This window comes from Heterodontus francisci, chromosome 9 (assembly GCF_036365525.1).
Source record: "Heterodontus francisci isolate sHetFra1 chromosome 9, sHetFra1.hap1, whole genome shotgun sequence".
NCBI lineage: Eukaryota > Metazoa > Chordata > Chondrichthyes > Heterodontiformes > Heterodontidae > Heterodontus > Heterodontus francisci.
In genome coordinates, this window is record NC_090379.1 from 75,917,966 (window position 1) to 75,940,941 (window position 22,976).

General features: G+C 40.4%; 1 protein-coding gene across 1 annotated transcript in view; it reads left to right on the forward strand.

Moving 5' to 3' along the window:
* The window catches only part of LOC137373860 (uncharacterized), a 29,124-nt gene extending 10,759 nt beyond the window's left edge, over positions 1-18,365 (forward strand). Inside the window, exon 2 of the mRNA XM_068039344.1 lies at positions 12,256-18,365. Coding sequence (XP_067895445.1) covers positions 12,256-12,602 — 347 coding nt within the window. The 3' untranslated portion in view covers positions 12,603-18,365. The remainder of the gene's footprint in view (positions 1-12,255) is intronic.
* Positions 18,366-22,976: the final 4,611 nt, after the last annotated feature.

Genomic DNA, 22,976 nt, shown 5'->3' on the forward strand with positions numbered 1-22,976 from the left:
CAGCTCTGGCTTGAACTAATTCAATGAATCATGTCTACTGCACAAGCCAGCAGTCAGTTCCAGTGGTTCTGTTTTCTCTGGGAAAAGACTTCTTCACGTCGAACCTAGATGTGTTATACAACTTAAAATTGTGACCCTGGTCACATGATCCATTCCCATCATCAACTTTTAAACCTCAATCAGATCACCTTTTATGTTTGAAAGTGTAGAGTCCCAGCCCATTTCGCTTATCTGAATAACTTTCCAAGGCCTCCATATCACCCACCATGTGAGGAGATCAAAACTCTACACAGTATTCCAACTGAGGCCTGATTGAGGTCTTAATGTCAGTTGTCCTGTAGATGGATCCTTTTCATCAAGATCTGCCTGAAGCAGTCCAGCATTTCCTACAGTCCTAATACTCATGGAAATTTTGTGTCATCTGCAAATTTGCAGGTCATGCCCTCAACAGCTACATCTAGATCAACAGTAAAAATAGTCATTTGGTCGTACAGAACTTGAGTATTGCTGAAAACAGAGACATTTTGTTGAAGCTTTTCGACTTGCACTCATCAGGACAATGTGCAATAATACCAATGTAAGGGAAAGCAACAATAATATACTGTATGAGAAGAGTGTGCCGATTGGTTGGCAAGTGGACTCTGGTAGAGGCATTGCCATGGAGAATGCACCAGTTTATGGTGACTGACAGTTAACTGCCAAGCTTTGTTTGAAATTTAAACCAGGCAGCTTGATTCTGGTTGCCCTGAGGAATGAACCAGCGAATGGCTGTCACTTATTTTGTTTAGCTGAAACAGGCGCAACGTGTGCACATGTTCTTTCTGTTTGCAAAGTACAGGGCCCTGTGTATTGATATATGTAGCTTCCAGTAGGCACAAATGCACCACACTGCAAGCCCGACTAACAGTCTTAAATTGGTTGTCAATGTAATTCTTAGCACACTGAAGATTATTGAGCAGATGTTGTTCAATTGTGGAATCACATCTAATGTTGGACACTGCGTTTTGCAAGCACGGGCTGGGTGGGTACGGTCTGTGCCTTGTCCGTTGCGAACAGTGGAAGAGACATTCTGTTTGATATGATCCCCCAGTCTTTGGGACGTATGGCCTATATACCTAACATCACTAATGTACCACATTACTCATTTGTGTGATCGGCTGAACGTCTTTTTGGTTTGACGGCAGCATTTTGTGACTGGTGAACACCACACGTGTTGGTACTGCGTAGTAGCAGCATGAAACAGCTAGCTTCACCTGTTGCTCAAATTTTTGGAAAATATTACCCTTCCAGGATAATTTGAGGTCAACTGGGCACTTTTCAGGGCCAAAAATGACGGCTTCAGACCCATTCATAAGTTTGCGCGATTATACAGTAAGAAATGATCTGATCAGGGCAGCCATTGTCACGCAGGATGTCTTTGATTCACCTTATGTCAGCATCCAGCTTGCATAGTGAGCAAATGGCTCGGACCCTATTTGCGAGGTTGCTGATCAGGCCAATCTTATAGCGTGTGGAACTATAAGAATCCTAACGCATGTATTGACCAGTGAAGGTAGGCTTGCAGTAGACCGTGGTCGAGAACTCATTTGACTGCTCCATTTCAAAGGTGAATTTGAGCACAGGATGGAACCCGTTAAGACGTATAAGAAAATTATTATAGGCAGCTGCGATTCAAATATTGCAAATGTATCATCTACGTATCGGAAATGTGCAAGAGGTAGGAGGTTAGGTGTCATTCCCTTAGACGCATGTTTCTCATGGAACCCAACAAAGATGTCTGAGAACTGGGTCTAGAGGGGATCCATGGCTACAGCGTCTATTTGGGCAGACATGGTGTCGTTAAAACTGAGCTCAACTGCACGAGTTGCCGAGTTCGTAAGTTCAATGAATACTGATTCTCGCAATGGTGACTGGTCTGGATCACCATGATATAGTGCTGCAGTGCAAATATCTATGGCATCCTTAAGTGGTACATTGGTGAATAGGCTAGCAATGTCAAATGAGCACATGGACATGGCATTGCTACTGGTATGCAAGTCCTGAATGGTCTTCGCAAATGTGAAGGAATCCTTCACCATGTATGTGGAGAACTTGCTCAAAACTGGTTGTAACAATTCACCCAACCATTTGGCCATTTCATGGTGTGCAGAACCGGTCGTAGATATGATGGGGCATAAAAGGATATCACTTTTGTGTGTCTTGGGCAGCCCATACGTACGCAGACGCAGCAAGCCATGAGGGTGAACCCTGTTATGTATATCACCCGACAGCTTTTATACAAGTCCTCCAAGGGTTTTTTTTAGCTTGCTTTCGAGCAAGGCTGTCTGGTCATGTTGAGTGGCAGGTCCAATAGATACGAATTGGACCTGTCATTAAGAATGGCGTGCATTTTGTTGATCTAGTCATGCTTGTTAAGGATGACAGTTTGTCAGGTTTACTGATGTGCATGTCCGGGTTGGCCTAAGGCCTCGCAGCGCTGTCAAACATTCATGTTGCATGTGGAAATCAGACATGTCATTCGGAATCCCGCAATATGCGTGTGCTAGATTATCTAAGCACACTTTCAAGGATTCGTCATCTTCAATGGGCGCTGGTTTGTGGCGGGATATTTGGGAGTAGAGGAGTTCAGACTCAGCAAATATTTCTTCCCGTTTGATTTGGGATGAAGGCACACCAAAATTGAAACCATGCACAAGAGCAAGCTCCTCGCTTTGAGAGTACGTGGTCAGAGAGATTTGTTACATGCTTAGTGACGTCGTTAATTGCGTTGCCAAATCGCTTTCGCTTAAGTGAGTTTACTGCTGCAATATAGCAGCATAAACGGATCAAATCGAAAAATGGAAGAAAATTGCTTACATCAATCGCAGCATAAATTAGTGTAAATTAGTAACCCTATTACCCATCTGTTCAATATCATCTCGCATAAATACTCGCTCAGTCGTAGGACTGTGTCTCACTTTAGCATTATCGATAGGTTTGGAAATGAAAACTGGTACAACCTTGGGTTTAATACGCACTTGGAGAAATTTGATCACTTACCTGTAATTTGAACTATGTTGTTATTATCTCAAATTTGGTCTTTGTTGTACCTCTGTCTCAGGAATACAAATAGTCGTTTGGTAGTACAGAACTTGAGTATTGCTGAAAACAGACATTTTGTTGAAGCTCTTCATCTTGCATTTATCAAGACCATTCGCAAGAATACCCATGTAAGGGAAAGCAACAAATTTATACAGTATGAGAAGAGAGTGCTGATTAGTTGGCAAGTGGACTCTGGTAGAGGCATTGCCATGGAGAATGCACTAGTTTATGGTGACTGACAGCCCTGAAAAGTGCCCAGTGTACCTCAGATTACCCTGGAAGGCTAATGTATGCCAAAAATTTGAGCAGCAGGTGAAGCTAGCTGTTTAACACCACTACTATGCAGTAGCAACACGTGTTCGCCAGTAACAGGATGCTGCCGTCAAGCCAAAAAGATGTTCTGTCTATCACACAAATGAGTAATGTGGTATATGAATTTCAATATCCATGTGATGGGCATATAGGCCGTACATCCCAAAGACTGGGGGATCGTATCAAACAGCATGTCCCTTCCTCTGTTTGCAATGGGCAAGGTACAGACTGTACCCAACCAGCCTGTGTTTGCAAAAGTCAAAACACAGTGACCAACATTAGATGTGATTCCGCAATTGGACAACATTTGCTAAATAATCCTGTGTGCCAAGAATTACGGTGACAACCAATTTAAGATTGTCAACTGAGCTCGCAGTGTGGTGCATTTGCGCATACTGGAAGCTACATATATTAATACACAGGGCCCTGTTCTTTGCAGACAGAACACATTGCACCTATTTCAGCTAAACAAAATAAGTGACAGCCATTCGCTGGTTCATTCCTCAGAGCAGTGCCTTGACAAATCAGAATCAAGCTGCCTGGTTTAAATTTCAAAAAAAGCTTGACAGTTAACTGTCAGTCACCATAAACTGGTGCATTCTCAATGGCAACACTTCTACCAAACAGACTCTACTTGCCAACCAATCAGCACTCCCTTCTTATACAGTATAAAGTTGTTTTCAGTTACAGTGGTATTCTTGTGATTTGTCCTGATGATGAATACAAGACGAAAAGCTTCGACAAAACGTCTCACTTTTCAGTAATACTCAATAATAGTAAACAACAATGGCTCCAACACTCATCTGTGCGGGACACCACTGGTGACTGGTCTCTACACAGATCCAAATCCATCCATAAATATTTTCTGCCTACAGCCTTCCAGCCAGTTCTCAATCCAGCTCCATATGTTACCGCTGATATCATCAGAGGCTTTGATCTTGTTGGGAAGCCTCTTGTGCGGCACCTTGTCAGAAGCTTTTTGGAAGTCCAAGTAGACACTGTCTACTGGGCTTCCCTCATCTATCACCTTGACTTCAAAAAATGCAACTAAATTTGTAAGACATGGCCCTTTTTTTTTTTTTGGAGCGACCTTGGACATCCCTAATGTGAGAGTACTTTAAAAGAGTCTGCAGGTGAAAGGTCACTGGAGGAAGTGATGTCATGTCACATGACCAGGGAGTTGTGGGCATAACCTGACATTAAGACATGTGTTGGTGTGCTGTTGTAGTAGCTGTGTGCATATATATCTGTTCTAGTTTAAGTTATAATAAAAACCCAATTATTCTTTGGATAGTACCTACAGTCCTGTGAATCTTAAAATAGTTCACATACCAAAGGCACAAGTAGTAATATACGGTGGCAGCAGTGGGATGTTTTTGAAGAGCACCAAATATTTCATTATTTTCAACGGTTGATTTCTGTTTTTCTGAAACACACCAAGAGCAAACCAAGAATAACTAATTGCTTACCTGGGATGGCTGAAAATTCAGGAGGAGAGCAGTTGTCAGGAGACCCTACAACAGTGGTAGACAATGAAAGAATGAACTGCAGGAGATGGCTCCACAAATATCCCCATCCTCAATGATGGGGGAGCCCAGCACATCAGTGCAAAAGATGAGGCTGAAGCATTTGTAACAATCTTCAGCCAAAAGTGCCAAGTGGATGATCCGTCTCGGCCTTTACTTGAAGTCCCCAGCATCACAGATGCCAGTCTTCAGCCAGTTCGATTCAGTTCACGTGATATCAAGTAACGACTGAAGGCACTGGATACTGCAAAGGCTATGGGCCCTGACAACATTCCGGCAATAATACTGAAGACCTGTGCTCCAGAACTTGCCACGCCCCGAGCCAATCTGTTCCAGTACAGCTACAAGACTGGCATCTACCCTGCAATGTGGAAAATTGCCCAGGTATGTCCTGTACACAAAGTAGGATAAGTCAATTACCGCCCCATCATTCTACTCTCGATCATCCGTAAAGTGATGGAAGGTGTCGTTGACAGTGCTATCAGATGGCACTTACTTAGCAAAATAACCTGCTCAGTAATGCTCAGTTTGGGTTCTGTCAGGGCCACTCAGCTCCTGCCTCATTACAGCCTTGGTCCAAACATGGACAGGTCAGGTGAGAGTGACTGCCCTTGACATCAAGGCAGCATTTGACCAAGTATGGCATCAAGGAGCCCTAGCAAAACTGGAGTCAATGGTAATCAGGAAAACTCTCCGCTGGTTGGAATCGTACCTAGCATAAAGGAAGATGGTTGTGGTTGTTGGAGGTCAATTATCTCATCTCCAGGACATCACTGCAGGAAGTTCCTCAGGGTAGTGTCCTAGGCTCAACTATCTTCAACTGCTTCATCAATGACTTTCCTTCAATAATGTCAGAAGTGTGGATGTTTGTTGATAGCACGATGTTCAGCATCATTCGCGACTCCTCAGTTACTGCAGCAGTCCATATAGAAATGCAGCACAATCTGGACAATATCCAGGCTTGGGCTGATGAGTGCTGCACAAGTGCCAGGCAATGACCATCTCCAACAAGAGAGAATCTAACCATCTCCCCATGACATTCAATGGCATTACCATTGCTGAATCCCCCACTATCAACATCCTGGGGGGGTTATCATTGACCAGAAACTGAACTGTCGTAGCCATATAAATACCGTGGCTACAAGAGCAGGTCAGAGGCTAGGAATCCTGCGGCAGGTAACTTGCCTTCAACTCCCCAAAGCCTGTCCAGCATCTGCAAGGCACAAGTCAGGAGTGTGATGGAATACTCTCCACTTGCCTGGATGGGTGTAGCTCCAACAACACTCAAGAAGCTCGACACCATCCAGAACAAAGCAGCCCGCTTGATTGGCACTCCATCTACCAACATTCACTCCCTCAATCACCGATGCACAGTGGCAGCAGTGTGTACCATCTACAGGATGCACTGCAGCAATGCACCAAGGTTCCTCCTTCCAAACCCGCGACCTCTACCACCTGGAAGGGCAAGAAATGCATGGGAACACCACCACCTGCAAGTTTCCCTAGAAAACCACACACCATCCTGATTTGAACCTATATTGCCGCTCCTTCGCTGTCGCTGGGTCAAAAGCCTGGAACTCCCTTTCTCACAGCACCTACCCGACATGGACTGCAGCGGTTCAAGAAGGCAGCTCACCACCACCTTCTTGAGGGGAATTCGGGATGGGTAATAAATGCTGGTCTAGCCAGTGACACCCACATCCTATAAATGAATTGTAAAAAAAAAAAAGTGCAGCGAGCTAGGACTGTAGACAAGACCCCAGGAGGCGCTCAGACTCTGAGTAAAGGTTGAAAATTTCCAGGAGACCGAAGCTTTCAATTAATTTGGCAGTGGGTAGAAAAATTTGAAAGGTGTAGCTTCAGCTTTTCTGGTTTTGGGGGTGGGGGGGTGTGGGAGGTGAAAAGAGTGGGAAGAGCTCAACAGCACCACTGGAGATCCAGCGCAAAGTAAAAGGCTGGTTGTGGCAGCTGGTGGTATTGCATATTTCAGCTCTGCAGTGAAAGAAAACTGCTCTCTGTTTAAAGAAAAACAGCCTGTGTAAACAAAGCTCTTTTCATAGTTTAAAAAAAGAGCAGCTGTGTAAACAAAAAAACAACTGGTGTCTCACTCTTAAAGGGGCAGTCCTGCAGAAAACAAATCTATCTAAACAAACCAAAGCTGTGCTTATAAAACAGAAGACCTGTAAAGCAGTGAGCCTGTAAAAGAAATGTTCCTGGGAAAAGTCCTTTGTTTATAGAGAAGCAGGATAATTAAGAAAATGACATTTAAGTATCCAACTGTGGATCGGAAGGCATTGGACATAGCATCTAAATTTAAACTGTTGCGACAACTGATGGAACTGTGTTTTCTGGATCAAGAAGTAAGCGAACCAGAGAAACAAGCTGTAAAAATCAAGATTGCACTGGGCAACGAGGGTCTGCAACAGATTAACAAATCATGATTGTCAGCTGAGGATCAGAAAGGATCCGAGCAAGGTATGGGTCATTCCTGGAGGAGCAACCCAAGGGAAAAAGTCAATTTCCAATGACATAGGCTTGAACTTCTGACCTACCGACCAAGGCAAGGTAGGTCAGTTGGACCAGTTTGTTGCAAGGTGCGAAGACAAAGCTCCAGAATGCGACTTCGCAGATACTGAATTGTCGAAATGGATTATAGAAGTAGCATTCGCGTCTCCCTCACCTAGAGGTATTTCAAAAAGACCTGCTAGAAAAGAAGAAAGGGCACACCATAGATTCATTACTGAATGATGGAAGGAGATTTTAAGTCATCATGGCTGGGCGCCAACAGTTACAAGCGTTGGGGCTGGCTATGACAATTAGTATGGTAACCAAGGCTCTGAAGTCTGCTAAGCCTTGTAGCAAATATGGCCGGACTCTCCCAATTCGGCAGTTGTCCGGGGTACCAGGACCAGTGCAAAGCTTGTGGCATGTGAGGACTTTGGGCAAGGCAGTGTTGAAGACCAAGCTCAGATACTGCACACAGGAATGGTAGCTGATCATATGCAGAGAGAACGTCTGAAAGACAGGATGGCAAACGCAACAAAAAGTATGCCAACACAGCAAAAGCCTAAGCAGATACACCAGGTCAGCAGAGAGACAGGTTGCCAGGAGGACACTGATGAAGAATGCACTCTGACGACCAGCGAGCAAGCATTTCACATAGCATTGAAATATTGGTTGAAGTTAACTATCATGTAGTCTGAGGCATTCACCATGATCAGGATTATATGTCCGCAGAAGAGTTGCAAGCATAAGCTCAGAGTAAAAATCGACGTCTGAGTGAGGGCAAATATTCTACTTCTCCGTATACTGAAGAACATGTATTTAAAGCAATGGGAATTGCTGGTATGACCACGGCTAGGCTGACTGCCTGCAATGCTTCTCCAATCTAGTGCATTGGAATGATAACCATGCAGTGAAGCAATGAGAGCTCCAAATGGCTACCACAAATGTTTTATATTGTAGACCCAGCTGGGCCAGCTGTCGCAGGAGTTCCAGTATGCCAAGATTTACGAATCATCACATTACATGAGGTCGTCACCATGCCGAAAGGTACTAACATGGGGTGCATTGAGTCAGTTAGAGACCTGAAACTACTTTAACCCAGACAGGTTTGATGCAATTGGCAATTTCAAGGGTGATGTCATATTGCACGTGAGGGAGGATGTAGTCCTCCCATCGATGCGCCAAGGAAGTGCAGCATGCATATTCAAGAGGAGCTTCAAGTGCTGCTGGATGAGATGGAGCGCAATGGAGTCATCCGCCAAGTGTACCAGCATTCTGATTGGTGCAGCTCCATTACCTGTGTGTTGAAGAAAAATGGCAATCTCAGGAGTTGCTCAGACCTGCAACGACTGAATTTAGCCCTTGAGATGTCTGCATAAAATTTCGACCCTGGAGGAGTTGAATCCTAAGTTTCAAAGCTCGACACTAAGCATGGCTACTGGTCTGTCTGCTTAGCCAAGAAGTCCCTGCTACTCTCAACGCTTAGAACGGCATTTAGGAGATACTGTTTCAGACCATTACTGTTTGATCTGTGCGTTAGCCAGGACATTTTTCCAACAACAAATGGATAGGATAATGAAAATGTCCCGGGCTTTATCTGTATAGCTGACAATATTGCGGTGATGGGGTAGACCAAGGCAGACCATGATTGAAACTTGCATTTCTTAATGCTGGCTGCTCGTCATGAGGGCCTTGTGTTTATCAGCAATAAGTGCCAGGTCAACATTGGACACATCAACTTCTTTGGGTTGATTATATTCCGCCACAGAAATATGCTGAGACTCATAAGATTGAAGATGTCAGAGCTGTACCAACTCCTCAGGTCCAGGAAGACCTACAACGGTGTTTCGGGCTGTTCAACCTTTTGGCCCTAAACATCCCCCAGTTTTGTTGAGCGAGCAGCATCGACTACTTGTGGCTAGAAGATCAGCAGCAGGTGTTTGAGTTTTTGAAGTTAGCTGTTAAGTCAAGACAGCGTGCTACCATATTACGATCTGACCAAAGGTTGACTTATCCCAGAAGGGATTAGGTGCCTGCATCATGCAGGATTTATCATTAAAATGTGTTGCTTTTATTCCTGTCCTGTTGGGAGCAGACAGTGCATGTCTGAGTATGGAAATGTTAGTATGAATATGCAAATTAAATTGCATTAATTTTACCTTTTGAGATGAAGGCTGTATTGCCCCTGCTTTTGTTTTGTAATTAATGCAAATCAAGATGGCAAGCTCCTACAAAAATGCATTGAGACTTTATTTAGTTTAAAAAAGATTGTGTTCAGGTGAATCACTCATTTACAATGATGCTAAAATCTGAGCTATTTTCAGTTCAACTTATTAATTATACAAAATATATAGCTCAATAAATATTCTGACAGAGCTTAAATGAAGAAGCCTCGGGAGTCAGAAAATCATCCATGTATGGTTCCAATTTTGTGATAGATTGACACTGAGAAGGCAAAAAAAAATTTTATTTTTTTATTTTCCCTTTCCAAAAAAACAGGTAATATAAAACAATATCCTTGTCCATATAGAAATTGCTATATATTCTAGTCAAATGAAAATATCTGTTTTCTTGCTAGTTAGTGGTGCAGGTGTTGGATATGCCAGACCTGTCTCAGAAAATTTCAGGAAATTTGTGAGAACCCTAAAGCTTTATTGTAGAAGCACTGACCAAACATGTACTTTGATTTGAGTCTGAGGGTACTGTTCTCGGAATATGGAATATAACGCGCAATGAAGCAGACCTGTATATTTTAGGAGTATTCTTTGTTGTTTTAATCTTATGTCCAAATATTGTACAAAAACAGTTGTTGGCAGCATTGGAAACAGAACCAGCACAATGAGCCATGTGACCTCCTGTTCTGTATCATTCTGATTCTAGAACTACAAGAACAAAGAACGACATAGGATGTTGAATCTGCTATTGTGGGATCAAACTTGGAGAATAGATTGGATTTGATATTTAATTAGTTTTCATAACAGCTTGTTGGGAATTGATGGTGATGCATTTTTACGTTTGAACTCTAGCCAAATTATTTGGATTTCTTTTGTTTAAATCTCTTAACCTGATTTCAGAACTTGGTCAGTAAAGATGCCCCTCCTGCCATTCTAAAACTTAATTAAAATTACCCATTGCAGGATGAGCTTTTCAAGTATTACTTTTCGTAATCCACAGTTGGGTTATTGGTTAATGGCATGAGTTTGCAGATTGAGTCAGTGATAGTTCCGTTGACGGTCTCTTACTGTCGGACACTTATGCAGTTGGAAACCTGGGCCTGTGAAGACTTGCGTGATGGATATCTTATTTGCATCAGAAGAATCTGTGCAAATACACATTCCAACATATAAACAGGAGGAGTTGGGGACAGGGGTGGAAGGCAATCATGTTTATGCAGTCACACTTTAGCTGGTATGTTTGAGTTTTGAGAAGCAGTAAAAATGGTCATGAGAGTTAATCTTCAAGCAAAAGTGTTTCTCAGTACAAATAAGTGCTGGAAGACCTTTGTATTTTAGGTTCAATTGTTGATGCACCTCCCGAGCAGACACTGCTTCTCTTGAAATAACTATAAGTACTGTGGTTAGTTATTTATTGGTGGGAACAGCTAAACATTTAAATGGGTACATGAATCTAAAGAGTACCATTTTTATAATTTTTTCATGAAACATACCTTATTTCCTATCCATTTTAAGGGATATGAAAAAGAGAACATAATTCTTCTATCAAAATGTTGACAGGAATTTTTAAAACAAATTCTTGTGACTCTTGGATGAAATCCACTGAACATTGAGGCTGTTGAATGTTTACTGCAGTCAATTGGATGCGCAGAGCATGTAGTACATTGTCACAAATTTTCCTATGAAAGGTCTGTAATAGATGTTTTCTTGCTTTGAAATCCCTCCACAGCTTCACCCCTCCCTATCTCTGTAGTCTCCTGCCCTACAACCTGCAGAGACTCTGATCTCTTAAGCGTCCCCAGTTCTAATCACTCCATCATTGGCGGCTGTGCTTTCAAGCTGCCAAGGCCCTAAACTCTGGAATTCCCTCCCTAAATCTCTTCACCTTTCTACCTCTCTTTCATCTTTTAAGATATTTCGTGAAACCTACCTCTTTGACCAAGCTTTTGATCATCTGCCCCATTATCTTCTGAAATAGCTTCTTGTTAAATTTTGCTTGAGAATGCTCCTGTGCGACATTTAACTACATTTAAAGTGCTATATAAGTATAAGTTATTATTGTTGAAACACTGATCGTTGAAGGTTTTCTGACTATTTGGGAATAAGGCTGAAGTCCTATTTGAAGGTAGCTCTACGTCCTTGAAAGCACTTTGTTCACAAAGTAGCTGTCATGCAATCAAAAGCTTTCTCTTTAAATTTGTAGTAACGTATTTAAATAGCAGGTAATTAATTTATAAACTGACAAAGGACACTGCTTCCTTTTTATTTGACATGCAACATCAAATTATTGTCTCAATAGTCCATTTCAATAGAACTGCAAAGAAGGTAGGTGAGTATTGGGGGATGTGTCTCCCACCTACCATGGTGTTTTGGAATTTGGTTGTCTGCCTTTAGAAATTAAAGAGGAATTTCCAAGAGTGTTTTCCTAAATTGGCCTATTTTCTTTAATCTCTCCTAGGAAATTGTGGAGGTCTGCGGAATGGGGTCATGGTGTGTAGAAGTAACATCATGACAATATATGATGGTTTTTAGAACAGCTGGTCTTTTCCTGATCTTTATGTTTCATGGACAAAATAAGACTTGCTTGTCAGGTTTGCATAGCCCTTTTGGTTCAGTGGGATATATTTCAAAATTGTTTGTTTTTTTTTTCCTCCCAGCTCCCCGTGTGCGACGTGCACATTCATCTGTGCCACTTACACCTCAGCCGAAGAAGGCCAAAAAACACTCTCTGGAGGACATAATGGATGGTATGATGGAGAAGTTCATCCGCTATAGTGAAGCTGCTGATGAAAAATTTCTTCGTTACATGGAGGCATCAGAAGAAAGGTTTGCTCGTCTCGAGCAACTCCGTATGGAAATGGAGGAAAGGATGAGACAAAGTGATAGAGAACATGAAGCCCGTGTTCTATTCATGTTGGGACAGATGATGGGCCATAATATGGGTGACTTTCCTTCCACATCTTCAACTGCTGAGGGCGAAATAACTGAAAGGAAAGTATTTTAGGTCACAGTTAAATTTACTGTTCAACTTATTCACTTAAAAACAAAGTTGTATCTTTGTAGCGCATTTTTATTTTATATACAGTGTGTTTTCTGATTTGACTGCATACAGGTTCATAACCAAAATATTTTTTAATTGTTGGTAAATCTGTTAACGTTGAGTGGAAAACAATTATATTTGGAAAAACTATTGAGAGCAATAGCTCAACAGTAAACCAGCCATCTCTTTGCAGACTAATTTCTGGGGGGGGGGATCGGTTTAGTGCAAAAATTGAGTTCACTTTTAAATTAATGTGACATCAGGAGGAAAATAATTTGTAGCAGTGCCACGATAGTATAAGAGTTTAGGACTTAAAAATAGGATAACTGTAAAATCAATCACGAATGTTCTTTCATATAACCCTAGGAAAGAAATAATACACTGGCAATCAAATGATCCAATGTGATCTTTCCAACCTATTTGAAGGAAAATCTTACATCAAGTCCACTGCCCTGCCTTCATTTTTTTTTCCCTTTTATTTCGCAGCACTATTGGAAGTGGTTTGCTGCAATATAACCAGACTTTCATTCTATTGTTTCCTTTGTAGCAGTTATTATTAGTATGCAATGCACTTAGCAGTTCTTCAAAATTTGGAAATCTTACAACACTATATAGTAGGGCAGTGTTCCATATTGAATAATATGGCATATGGTTATTTTATATTACTGAATCTTAACAATGATTGTCAGTGGGTGAGTGTTTTTAAAAAAAATTAAATGTGTATTAAAGATATTGTTTGATCTGTTGGCATTCCAGTTTTAGCAAATGGACTCAACATGGCCTTGACGGGACCTTTTCCCTTGCTGTGTTGAATGGCATCTGCTCAGACCAGAATGTTCACAAAGCATCATTACCTTAATGGAGGACTCTGCCTTCTGTTACCTATAAGGCAATAGCTATTAGTTTCTATTCTTAAGAAATGGAATCCTTAACAGTTTTTAAAATCAACCTTACAAAGTCATCTTACTTTGGTTTTTAATTATTAGATGATGTATGAGGTTCTGAATAATTAGTTTGAATTGATGCTGTAGTAGCCACAGATAATGATGTGCATTTGATTTGAGATGCAGATGTTTCTACATTGGCCATTATGAAATTAACTGGAGCTAATGTTGCTTTAAAAAGGAGTTAATAATTCCCAGGGACTTGTAATAAGCAAGATTTAATTCTTTTACTACCCAACAAAAACAAATACAACAGTGTGTAAATGTGTTTCTTGACAGGATAGGAGAGTTGTCTTGCCAACTGTTGTTTAAAAAGTGTTACAACTGAGCTGTTCTATCCAAATCGAGACACTCTTAACAAGAAACCTAAAAGCCTTAAACTTGATTGGTAGATGGTGATTTCTCATCCAGACATCATTTGTAAATGATTCTGTTAACATTGGGTTGTTAATGAGAGGTGCTAGTTAATGAACTGTATCTTTTAATTCACTCAATTGATATTGCTAGATTAAGGTGCTGAGTAATAATAAACTGAGAAATGTTACGTTAACTGGTTATTGGAGTAGGGTGGGAATGACCGTGTTAGTGTTTGATTACCAGCCCCTAGTGGCCAAAGTAGATTTCATATCTTGGAAGTCACAAATGTTAAAAGATGCTTAATATTAGTAGTTACTAATAACTTATGTGCAAATATAAGTGCATATTTTAATACTAAGGTTCTGTTTATAAATTGTGTGGCTTGTTTACTACTTAATGTAATTTCATGCCAATAATCTTTATTCCGTACACTTAATTTATATCCTTCCCTTTATAGATATTTTCTCCCCACAGGCACTCTTTTAAATCACAGAAAATATTAACAGAAGAAAAGACTTTTTGTGTAATATCTTTAACCATACAAATGGAAGATTATCTTTTTCCCATTGAAGAACTTCTATTTTTCATGGAACATTGCAGCTACTATTTTGCCCACATAACTTGAAAAGGGTTAAAATAGAACTGATCTAGATTTCTGAATTATAAACATAATCCAGTTGTCATTTGAGGCGGCGGGGTGGGTCAAGTCCTTGAGGAGGTTGAGTGCACAATTCACTTGAGCTATGAACAACTGAATTGAATGACATATTCCACAAACTGTGAATAGACCTACTCTTCCCACAGTGGGAGAGGAATTGTTTCTCTTTCACTTTGAAGTATTTTTACAATTTTATACTGTAGAATAGATTGTTACTGAAGTAAAATAAAAAATTAGTGTTGAAATTTGATTTCACTGTGTGATCCATTTTCAGAATGTAGAGATCATGGAAAGGGTCAAGGTCTAACCAAGAGGGAGGAATAACGGGAAAGGAAAACATGTTTTTCCCAGTATGTGAGCTTATCATGGTAAAGTAAAGGAGATGCAGTGCATAGTGTTTTCTGAAGGTATTCCGGGAGTATAGAAACAGAAATTTGGGAGATCCTCAGCTCCAATTACAATCGTATAAGGGACAGGAGGTTTGAGATATTAGCGAAATGTTTCCTTGTTTCTCTGTAACTTGCATTACTTGTATAATCCTTGGACCTGATTGTCTGTCTGTCTGTCTGTCTGTCTGTCTTTCGCACCCTCCGCCAACCCTCTTCATTTGGTTCTCCTTGAAGCACAGAAATTATTACGACGGGAAAGTGGCCTGATTCCAAGAGTTTCTTGGTACCGTTGAGCGGTTCCCAGGAAATTGGTGTGGGTTGAATCTACCTTCTAAGCAACTCGCCTGAGATGGTAATCTGGTTGTCAGACAATTTTAGAAGATGATCTCTGTTTAATTACTCTGTGTGTTCATGACCTGGGTTACGGAGAAGATGCCCCCAACAGGCTGTGCACTTGTTTCATTTTCTTTAATTATATTCACATCTTTTACCTGTTTTCCTCCACTTGAGTTCCCCTTGTTTTATTGTTCCTTTCCTATTGTTTATCTTCAATACTTAAATGTTTTGATCAGGAGCCCCTGACGACAGAAATTCAGAATTTAACAGACGTGATCAGAAAAAAAGTAGCATGACCCACAGAGATGCAGTTGGACTGGAGAATATGCTGAGCTGGAGCTGCAGCCTGCACACACTATTGGTTTCTATTCAAGTTTGAGTCCTGAAGTTGATCCAAATGATTGGAAATGTGAGAAAAAGGAAACTCTTTTGACATTTTCGGTCAATGTGTGCACTGATTGCAATGGAGATATAACAATTTATAATGGACTGTAGCACCTGGCGTTCTATATAATTGATCGTAAAGCGACTTGACAGTGTTCATCTAATGAAGTTTCTTTTCTAAATTATGCTTTTTCATTCTGATGCCTTTCTTCAATTCACAGGCCCCAGTTAATTCTTAAATAATTTTATCTTTCCTATTGTTTTTCAGTTTTAAATTAATCACCTTTAAACCTGTACATTTCCACTTATTGTACCTTGCACATTTTTTCTTAGTACTCATGGCTTTTCTTTTTCTTTGGGGTAAGGTATTTTATGGTGGTTAGTTCTAGTTCTGGTGTGTGCACCTATAATGCAAAAATATGTTGAATGGGATATTCTGGGTCTAATGCCTTACAGTTACTGAATCAGTATACTAAACTACACTAGTAGTTACAGATGGTTCTGCCAAACATTTTATGCCAAGTATTGTTTAATTCCTCTTTTATTTTTAGCTCTTTCCCTCCTCCCCCCCCGCACCCCCCCCCCAAAAAAAAAATCAAAATTTCAGCACCTTACTAATAGATCTATATTTACCAATTCATGAATTTAGGCAGTCTGTAAAATGTCTGGAGAACGAAAACAACTACCATTAGACACAGTACTAAGTAATCATGGCTTTTGCCTCTTGTTTACTGCGGGTTTGAAGATGGTAGGTTCCACATCTAAAAGACTTGCAGGTGATAGGTAAATTGGCTGTTGTAAATTGCCCCTAGTGTAGGTAGGTGGTAGGGAATATGGGATTACTGTAGGGTTAGTATAAATGGGTGGTTGTTGGTCGGCACAGACACGGTGGGCCGAAGGGCCTGTTTCAGTGCTGTATCTCTAAATAAAAAAAATAAATAAATAAAGGAGCTTTCTGCAGAATTGAGCAGATGTAGTCTTTATTATTGTTTCAGCTATTGTTTGAGTTAATTCCTCATATTTCTGAGTCACTCCCCCTTTTTTAACAAATTGTGGCTTAAACATGTGTTTAGTTCATTCTTCAGCTGTTGCCGAGAAACTTTGCATTGTTGATGTGTTGAAGGAGGTGATTGATGTACTGTCATGCACTCATACTTTCATGAGACTTATTAACTGTTATTAATGGGTGAATGCTGCACATCAAGTCATTTAAGTCATGCTAAAACATGGTTTAAAATGTCAACAATTTTAAAATAAGTCAAAGGTTAATGTATGAACATTTGTGTAAAGGCACAGTTTTCTTTGACCTTGTGAATCTTGCATCCCAAGCTGTGCTTTGGTTCAAGCTCTGAAACGGATGAGTGATAAATGTCTCAGTGGCCTCAGATAATGCTGCTCTCTAAGAATTGATACTGAAACATGCCCCAGGTTAGAGCCCCCGTCCTTCCTGGCCACTATTCTGACCTCATTATTTAGTATTGTATAGGACAACCCGACCAAGATCAGGAACTTGCCATCGAAAAGAAGCCCAGAGCTAAGTGGCAAATTGAATCTTTAATTGTTAGAAAGGGATTATTTATTATATTTTACACAACAAATCTGTGTAAAGCGTGTTACATATTTCATGTTTGCTGTAATTGATATTTTGATGAACCAAATAGGAAGTGTCTCCATTCCACTTCCTTCAGTTTCACCATTTTGTGTGAAAATTCACCACAGATTTAAAAAGTGTTTCATTCCAACCAAAACAGGTGTCTTTATTCCGTTCCCATCTCTAAATCAAAGGAGAGATCCTTAGTATATTTCCAAGCAGTAAAATTTCCTCATAAGTTTGTATTATCGTCTCTGAGCTGTTGACTTTCATGTATTGTTGATATGCTGGGGGGGAATCCAGTATTCCTTGTCTTAAGAATGTTACCTTTAGTATTGGTACATAGAAAAGAATAAGTTGCCTAGATACACTAGTACTGATCTTTACCATGTAAGCCTTATATAAATCATTGTTTACTGTAAGTCAGTAATTCTCTGCTGCTTCAATGTCCTCACATAGTTCTTAGAACAGGTTACAATTATAACAAAATAATGTGTTTGCACCTGTGTGTGGCTGTTAAATCAGCTATTCAGTCTGAAATGTGTGCACTCATGCTGCTAACCCTATGATCTGATTGGCTGGAACTCGTTGATTTTAAAATGCAGGTGCAAACAATCCAGTTGAAAAAATATTGCAAAATGAGTTTCAGTATTTATGGTAACTATATTGAAAAACTGCAGCTTTTAAAAAGATTGTAAATATTTTTTTTGTTTCTGTTATGCCGATTTTTAAAGAAGGAAATGTGAACAATTTTGACGCTTCTGTTTGTGTAAACACTGAAATGTTATCAGTCCTCCATATAATGAAAAATATTACACAAGTAATGTCAGGAGCCTTCCACTTGGATGAAGATGCAGTGGTACTTATTAGTTATAAATCTTTCAACTTAGTGAAAGAATAATAGTACCTACCTGTCATTGGTATGATATTCTAGGTTTCTCCAGTGTGTTATAAACTGGCATGTGTTCAAAGATTATTCTCATGGTGTTCTTTATTATCAGTATTGTTTCCCCAAAATATTGTAAAAGTGTGACATAAGCATTTGTTTCTCAAATAAAAAAAATCCTTCAGTCTTGAAAAAAAGCTTTTCCTTTATTCAGACAATTTTTCAGTGTACACCAAACATAGCCCTTCCTCATACCTTTTGTACTGACCATCTCTGAAACGCTAACCGTCTTCATTTCTTTTTAGGTACTGCCTGACATTCTGAATGTTTCCAGCGTTCTCTAGTTATGCTTAAGATCTCCAGTATTTTATTTATGTCTTAAGTTGATAAAATAGTTTAAAAAAGACTATGTAAAGTGCTGCAATAACTTTAGACAATTCTGCTCAGGAATGTAGATGTTGGCTGTTGATGAAACATGACTGTTAACTAATTACAACTTTTGGATGGACGAAGACATTTTTATTCCTGCTCAGATTAAAAAATAATTCAAGGTGAGGTAAATTTACCCTGAAAGTCAATGTTGATCATCTCTGTATCACGTGATTGACAGAGCCCCAGCGACTGCCTGTTTGATGCTTAATGAATGTAATTACAATGGGCATTAGCATTTTCTTCAGCAGTGTGGTTTGAAACTGTACATGTATATTTGAATTTGTATTCCAAGTCAAACCAGTTGGGTTTTGTTCTTAAGTTGAGAGTTGTGTTCTTATCAGCACTCCTTGATTGAATTCCAGTCCTGTATTGCTATGTTCTATGTGTACCATTCAGGCACAAGTTCTTTCATGCAACTTTCTTTTTCTATTTATGATGTTTCACTAACTCATGAGCTTTCGTTTGTTTACCTCTTTTGTAGAGTTTTTAAAGTGTCACACTGATACAGTAGGAGGTGCTCTTCTGAAGTTTGAATGCCATTACGTTGCTAGGGAAGGAACAACTTACCACATATTGAACCGGTAATTTAGCAGGTATGGAAATGCTTGATGGTGAAACTGGGGGGGGTGGGGGGGAGAAAAGTATTCCATCCCTCAAAATGTCTGTCCAGGATGACTGCAAATAAAGTGCCCAAGTCATTTCAAAGATCCAACAATGACAAATTAATAATCCAGTGTAGCCATACTTTTGGATGGAAAATAATAGAAGCCTGTCATACGTCCTCAGGTTATGTGCTATAATTTCATACAAAATAAAATATCAAAGGATTTACATAATTGAATATAATGAAGTTACAGCAATCAAAACAAAATTATAGACACAAAACTACATAAAATAAACCCCAAAAATACAAACTCCTTGATAACAGTGAAGAAATTACACTAAGATATTCAAAATTTCCAACAGAGCTGAAAAAACACATCTGTTTCCAAATATCCTTCCAAGTGTATCATCCTGATGGAAAAATATGGACCAATTTTATTCTAAAAGAAATCAATCTAGTTTCAAGAGGGCAAAACTATGGAGGAAAACTTCAAAATTGCTGCACGTTTACAACTCCGTTTCCACAGGCTACTATCACAGAATTTCAGAAAATTGGTCCTATAGTTTCGCAAAAGAAAAATTGAAGAAATAGCAAAGCAAAGTAATATCAAAGAGTTTAAATATAAGAAAGAATATGATGAAATGTGAGGGTTTTCAAGAAATATAAAATCTAATATAACTGGCTTAACACAGACTTGGTTAAAACCAAATTATCAACATTATTTAGATATATAAAGATATCTAAAAGGGTTACTAACCTGAGGTATGGAATGAGACATTGCTGGAACAACTGGATTTGAAAATTAGAAGAACTGACTGAATTTTGGAAGTGAGTCTGTCGACCTGATACTGACAGTTGCCAGTAAATTGTTAGTGCATGAACGAACAAAAGGAGAAACTGATTTGTAACTAATGGACAAATAAGGAATGCATCAGAGCTGATGGAGGATCTTCAAAGGCAAGCTAATGCAGGTCTGCTTTTCAACAGTGTTTTTAAAAATTGCAGGAGAAAGAAGCCTTGTATTTAGGTGGACATATGGGGAATCTGGAGATTGGGAAACTTTTGCGCAAAGGTTATTGTGTTGCAGTTGATTCCAATATGATAAGAAAAAAATTAAATAAATTACCCAGATTTCAGAAGAGGCAATTTTAAAGCCACAGCAGTCAAAGTGGAGAAAGTAAGTGGGGAAATAATACCGGCTAGGAAAAATAGCAAACAAAATTGAATAGTATTAAGAATATATGGTGGGCAAATTAAATATGTATTGCATAAAAATAAAGTTAGTATCATAACCAGCATGTCAGGTGTCAAGTCATAAAGTTTAAAAATAGCTTAAAGAAGAAACAAAAGTTTCAAAGATTGAAACAATCTTGAATTGCTGAAATGGTGTGTTCCAACATCAGTCCTGACCAATTTTTTTGTTTTCCATTTCTAGAAATAATTTGGTTGTAGGCATAAGAGAATGGTTGTGAAGTTTGCTGAAACCAAATTAGGTGGAATGGCAAACTTTGAGGAATATTGCAGGACACAGGTTTGCAGACTACAAAATAGTTGACAGATCCGGTTCAGTGCAGAAAATAAGCAAAAATACATTTTGTGAGATAAGAAAGATAAAAGGAACTATACACAAAGAAAGCCCCCAATATTTTATGTCTTTCTCAATGGAACAGAGGCTAAGGAGGGACCTAATGGAAGTTTTCAAAATTGTGCGTGCTTCAAAACAAATGGTGTTCACCAGCCCATCCGTGGATCGCCACCTTGACGTGGTGGAGAGGCTTGTGTGCTTCGGCGATGCCTTGAGCGATGCTGTCCTCCTGGTGGGGCCACCCATGGCGGCAAGGTCAGGAGGAGGTGCCAGACAAAGTGCGGTCCAAAAAGTCCTCAATGGCAGAACGGGCAAAGGAAGACTGTGCGTCTCACCGGTTGTGAAGGTGGAAGAAGGCTGCAGTGGTAAGGTGGTCCTGGTCATCATGGTTCAACATGTCACTGAAATCTGACCACCAATATGTCAAGATTGTGCAGACAATGACGGCGACCCAAGGTCCCCACATTAAACAAAGTCACATGCAGACTTCTACCAGGGTCCATTTGCCAAGTCCTGTGGCGATGGGTCAGGGCTGTGGACCTGGGAGTCCCTAACCAAGAATCTGCACACTGGTGACAGATGCATGAAGGTCGTTGGACACCTATTTTGGGACAGAGGTGTCTGGGCAGCAGCATCTGTGAGAGCAGTTAAATTCAGGATACCCTCTGCTCACCCCAAATGGGGAGAGGGCTAGAAAAGGTGCCCTAAAAATAGGCTGTCCCACTTTCTCCAGGGTGGGGAACCACACCCTGTGGATCACCATCTTCGTGGTCAAAGAAAGAAAACTTTAAATTTTGCAACTTGGAATGTTAGAACACTCATGGATAACCTAATGAGTGGCTGTCCGAAAAGAAGATCTGCAATCGTATCACATGAGCTATCAAGATTCCAAATTGACATCGCTTCCCTCAGTGAGACCTGCCTTCCTGTGGGGGACAGCTGAAGAAACAGGCAGGGGGATACACCTACTGGAAAGGAAAAGCTGCCGGCGACCCCCATGTCCACAGAGTTGGTTTTGCCATCTGAAATAGGATCTTGGATGCACTGCCAGAACTCCCCAAATGCATAAATGAAAGATTCATGACATTTCACCTGCAGCTCAGCCATAATCAATACATCGCCATCATCAGCGCCTATGCCCCAACCCTTAACTCCAATGAAGATGTTGAGGAAAAGTTCTATTTTGACCTTGATGAAGTCCTTACTGCCATCCCAAAAGAAGAGAAGATCCTCCTCCTGGAGGATTTTAATGCCAGGGTTGGCCCGGACTCCAATGTCTGGAGAGGAACCATTGGGAAAAACAGGGTGGGAAAAGCCAATGCAAATGGTGTCCTCCTGCTGACAAAGTGTACACAGCATAGCCTCATTATAACAAACACCCTCTTCTGCCAGAAGGACAAATACAAAACCACATGGAGGCATCCTAGATCAAAGCACTGGCACCTCCTGAATTATTTCATTGTTCGAGTCAAAGATCTAAGCGATGTCTGTACCACTCGTTCCAGATGCCTGCTGGGCAAATCACCGACTTGCTCGATCGGTGATGAACGTCCATCTAGCAACAAGACGTCGCAAGACTGAAAAGTCCAAGAGGAAGAAGATCAATGGCTCAGCCCAATCGAAGAGAGGAATTCCAAGTGCAGCTCACAATCAATCTGGAAAATCTTCACGCATCCAACTCCATTTCAGAACAGTGGGAAGAAAAAAAGTCAGTTGTACTAGACTCCTGTGTCCAGACCATTGGGTTCGAGCATCGTCGTCACCAAGACTGATTCAACGAAAACAATGCTGAAATATGTGACCTCCTGGAACAAAACGAGCAGCCTTCATTGCCTGACAGAACAACCCAAGGTCGCAAGTAAAGAAGGCAGCATTCTAGTAGCTCAAGACTGAAACCCAATGACAAATCTGGAAGATAAAGGACAAGTGGTGGGAAGAGAAAGCCCAAGAGATCCAACAAAATGCCGACCGTCATGCGAAGATTTTTTTGAAGCCACCAGGGCCAACTATACTGGCCCCCCCCCCCATACTATTTACAATCTACCTGACAGTGGCTATTCATCTCATTAAAGATCAGCTGCCCTCTGGTGTGAGTATTAAAATACCACCTGGATAGAAAACTCTTTAACCTCAGTTGCCTGCGTGCCAAAACTAAACTGACCACCGCAGACA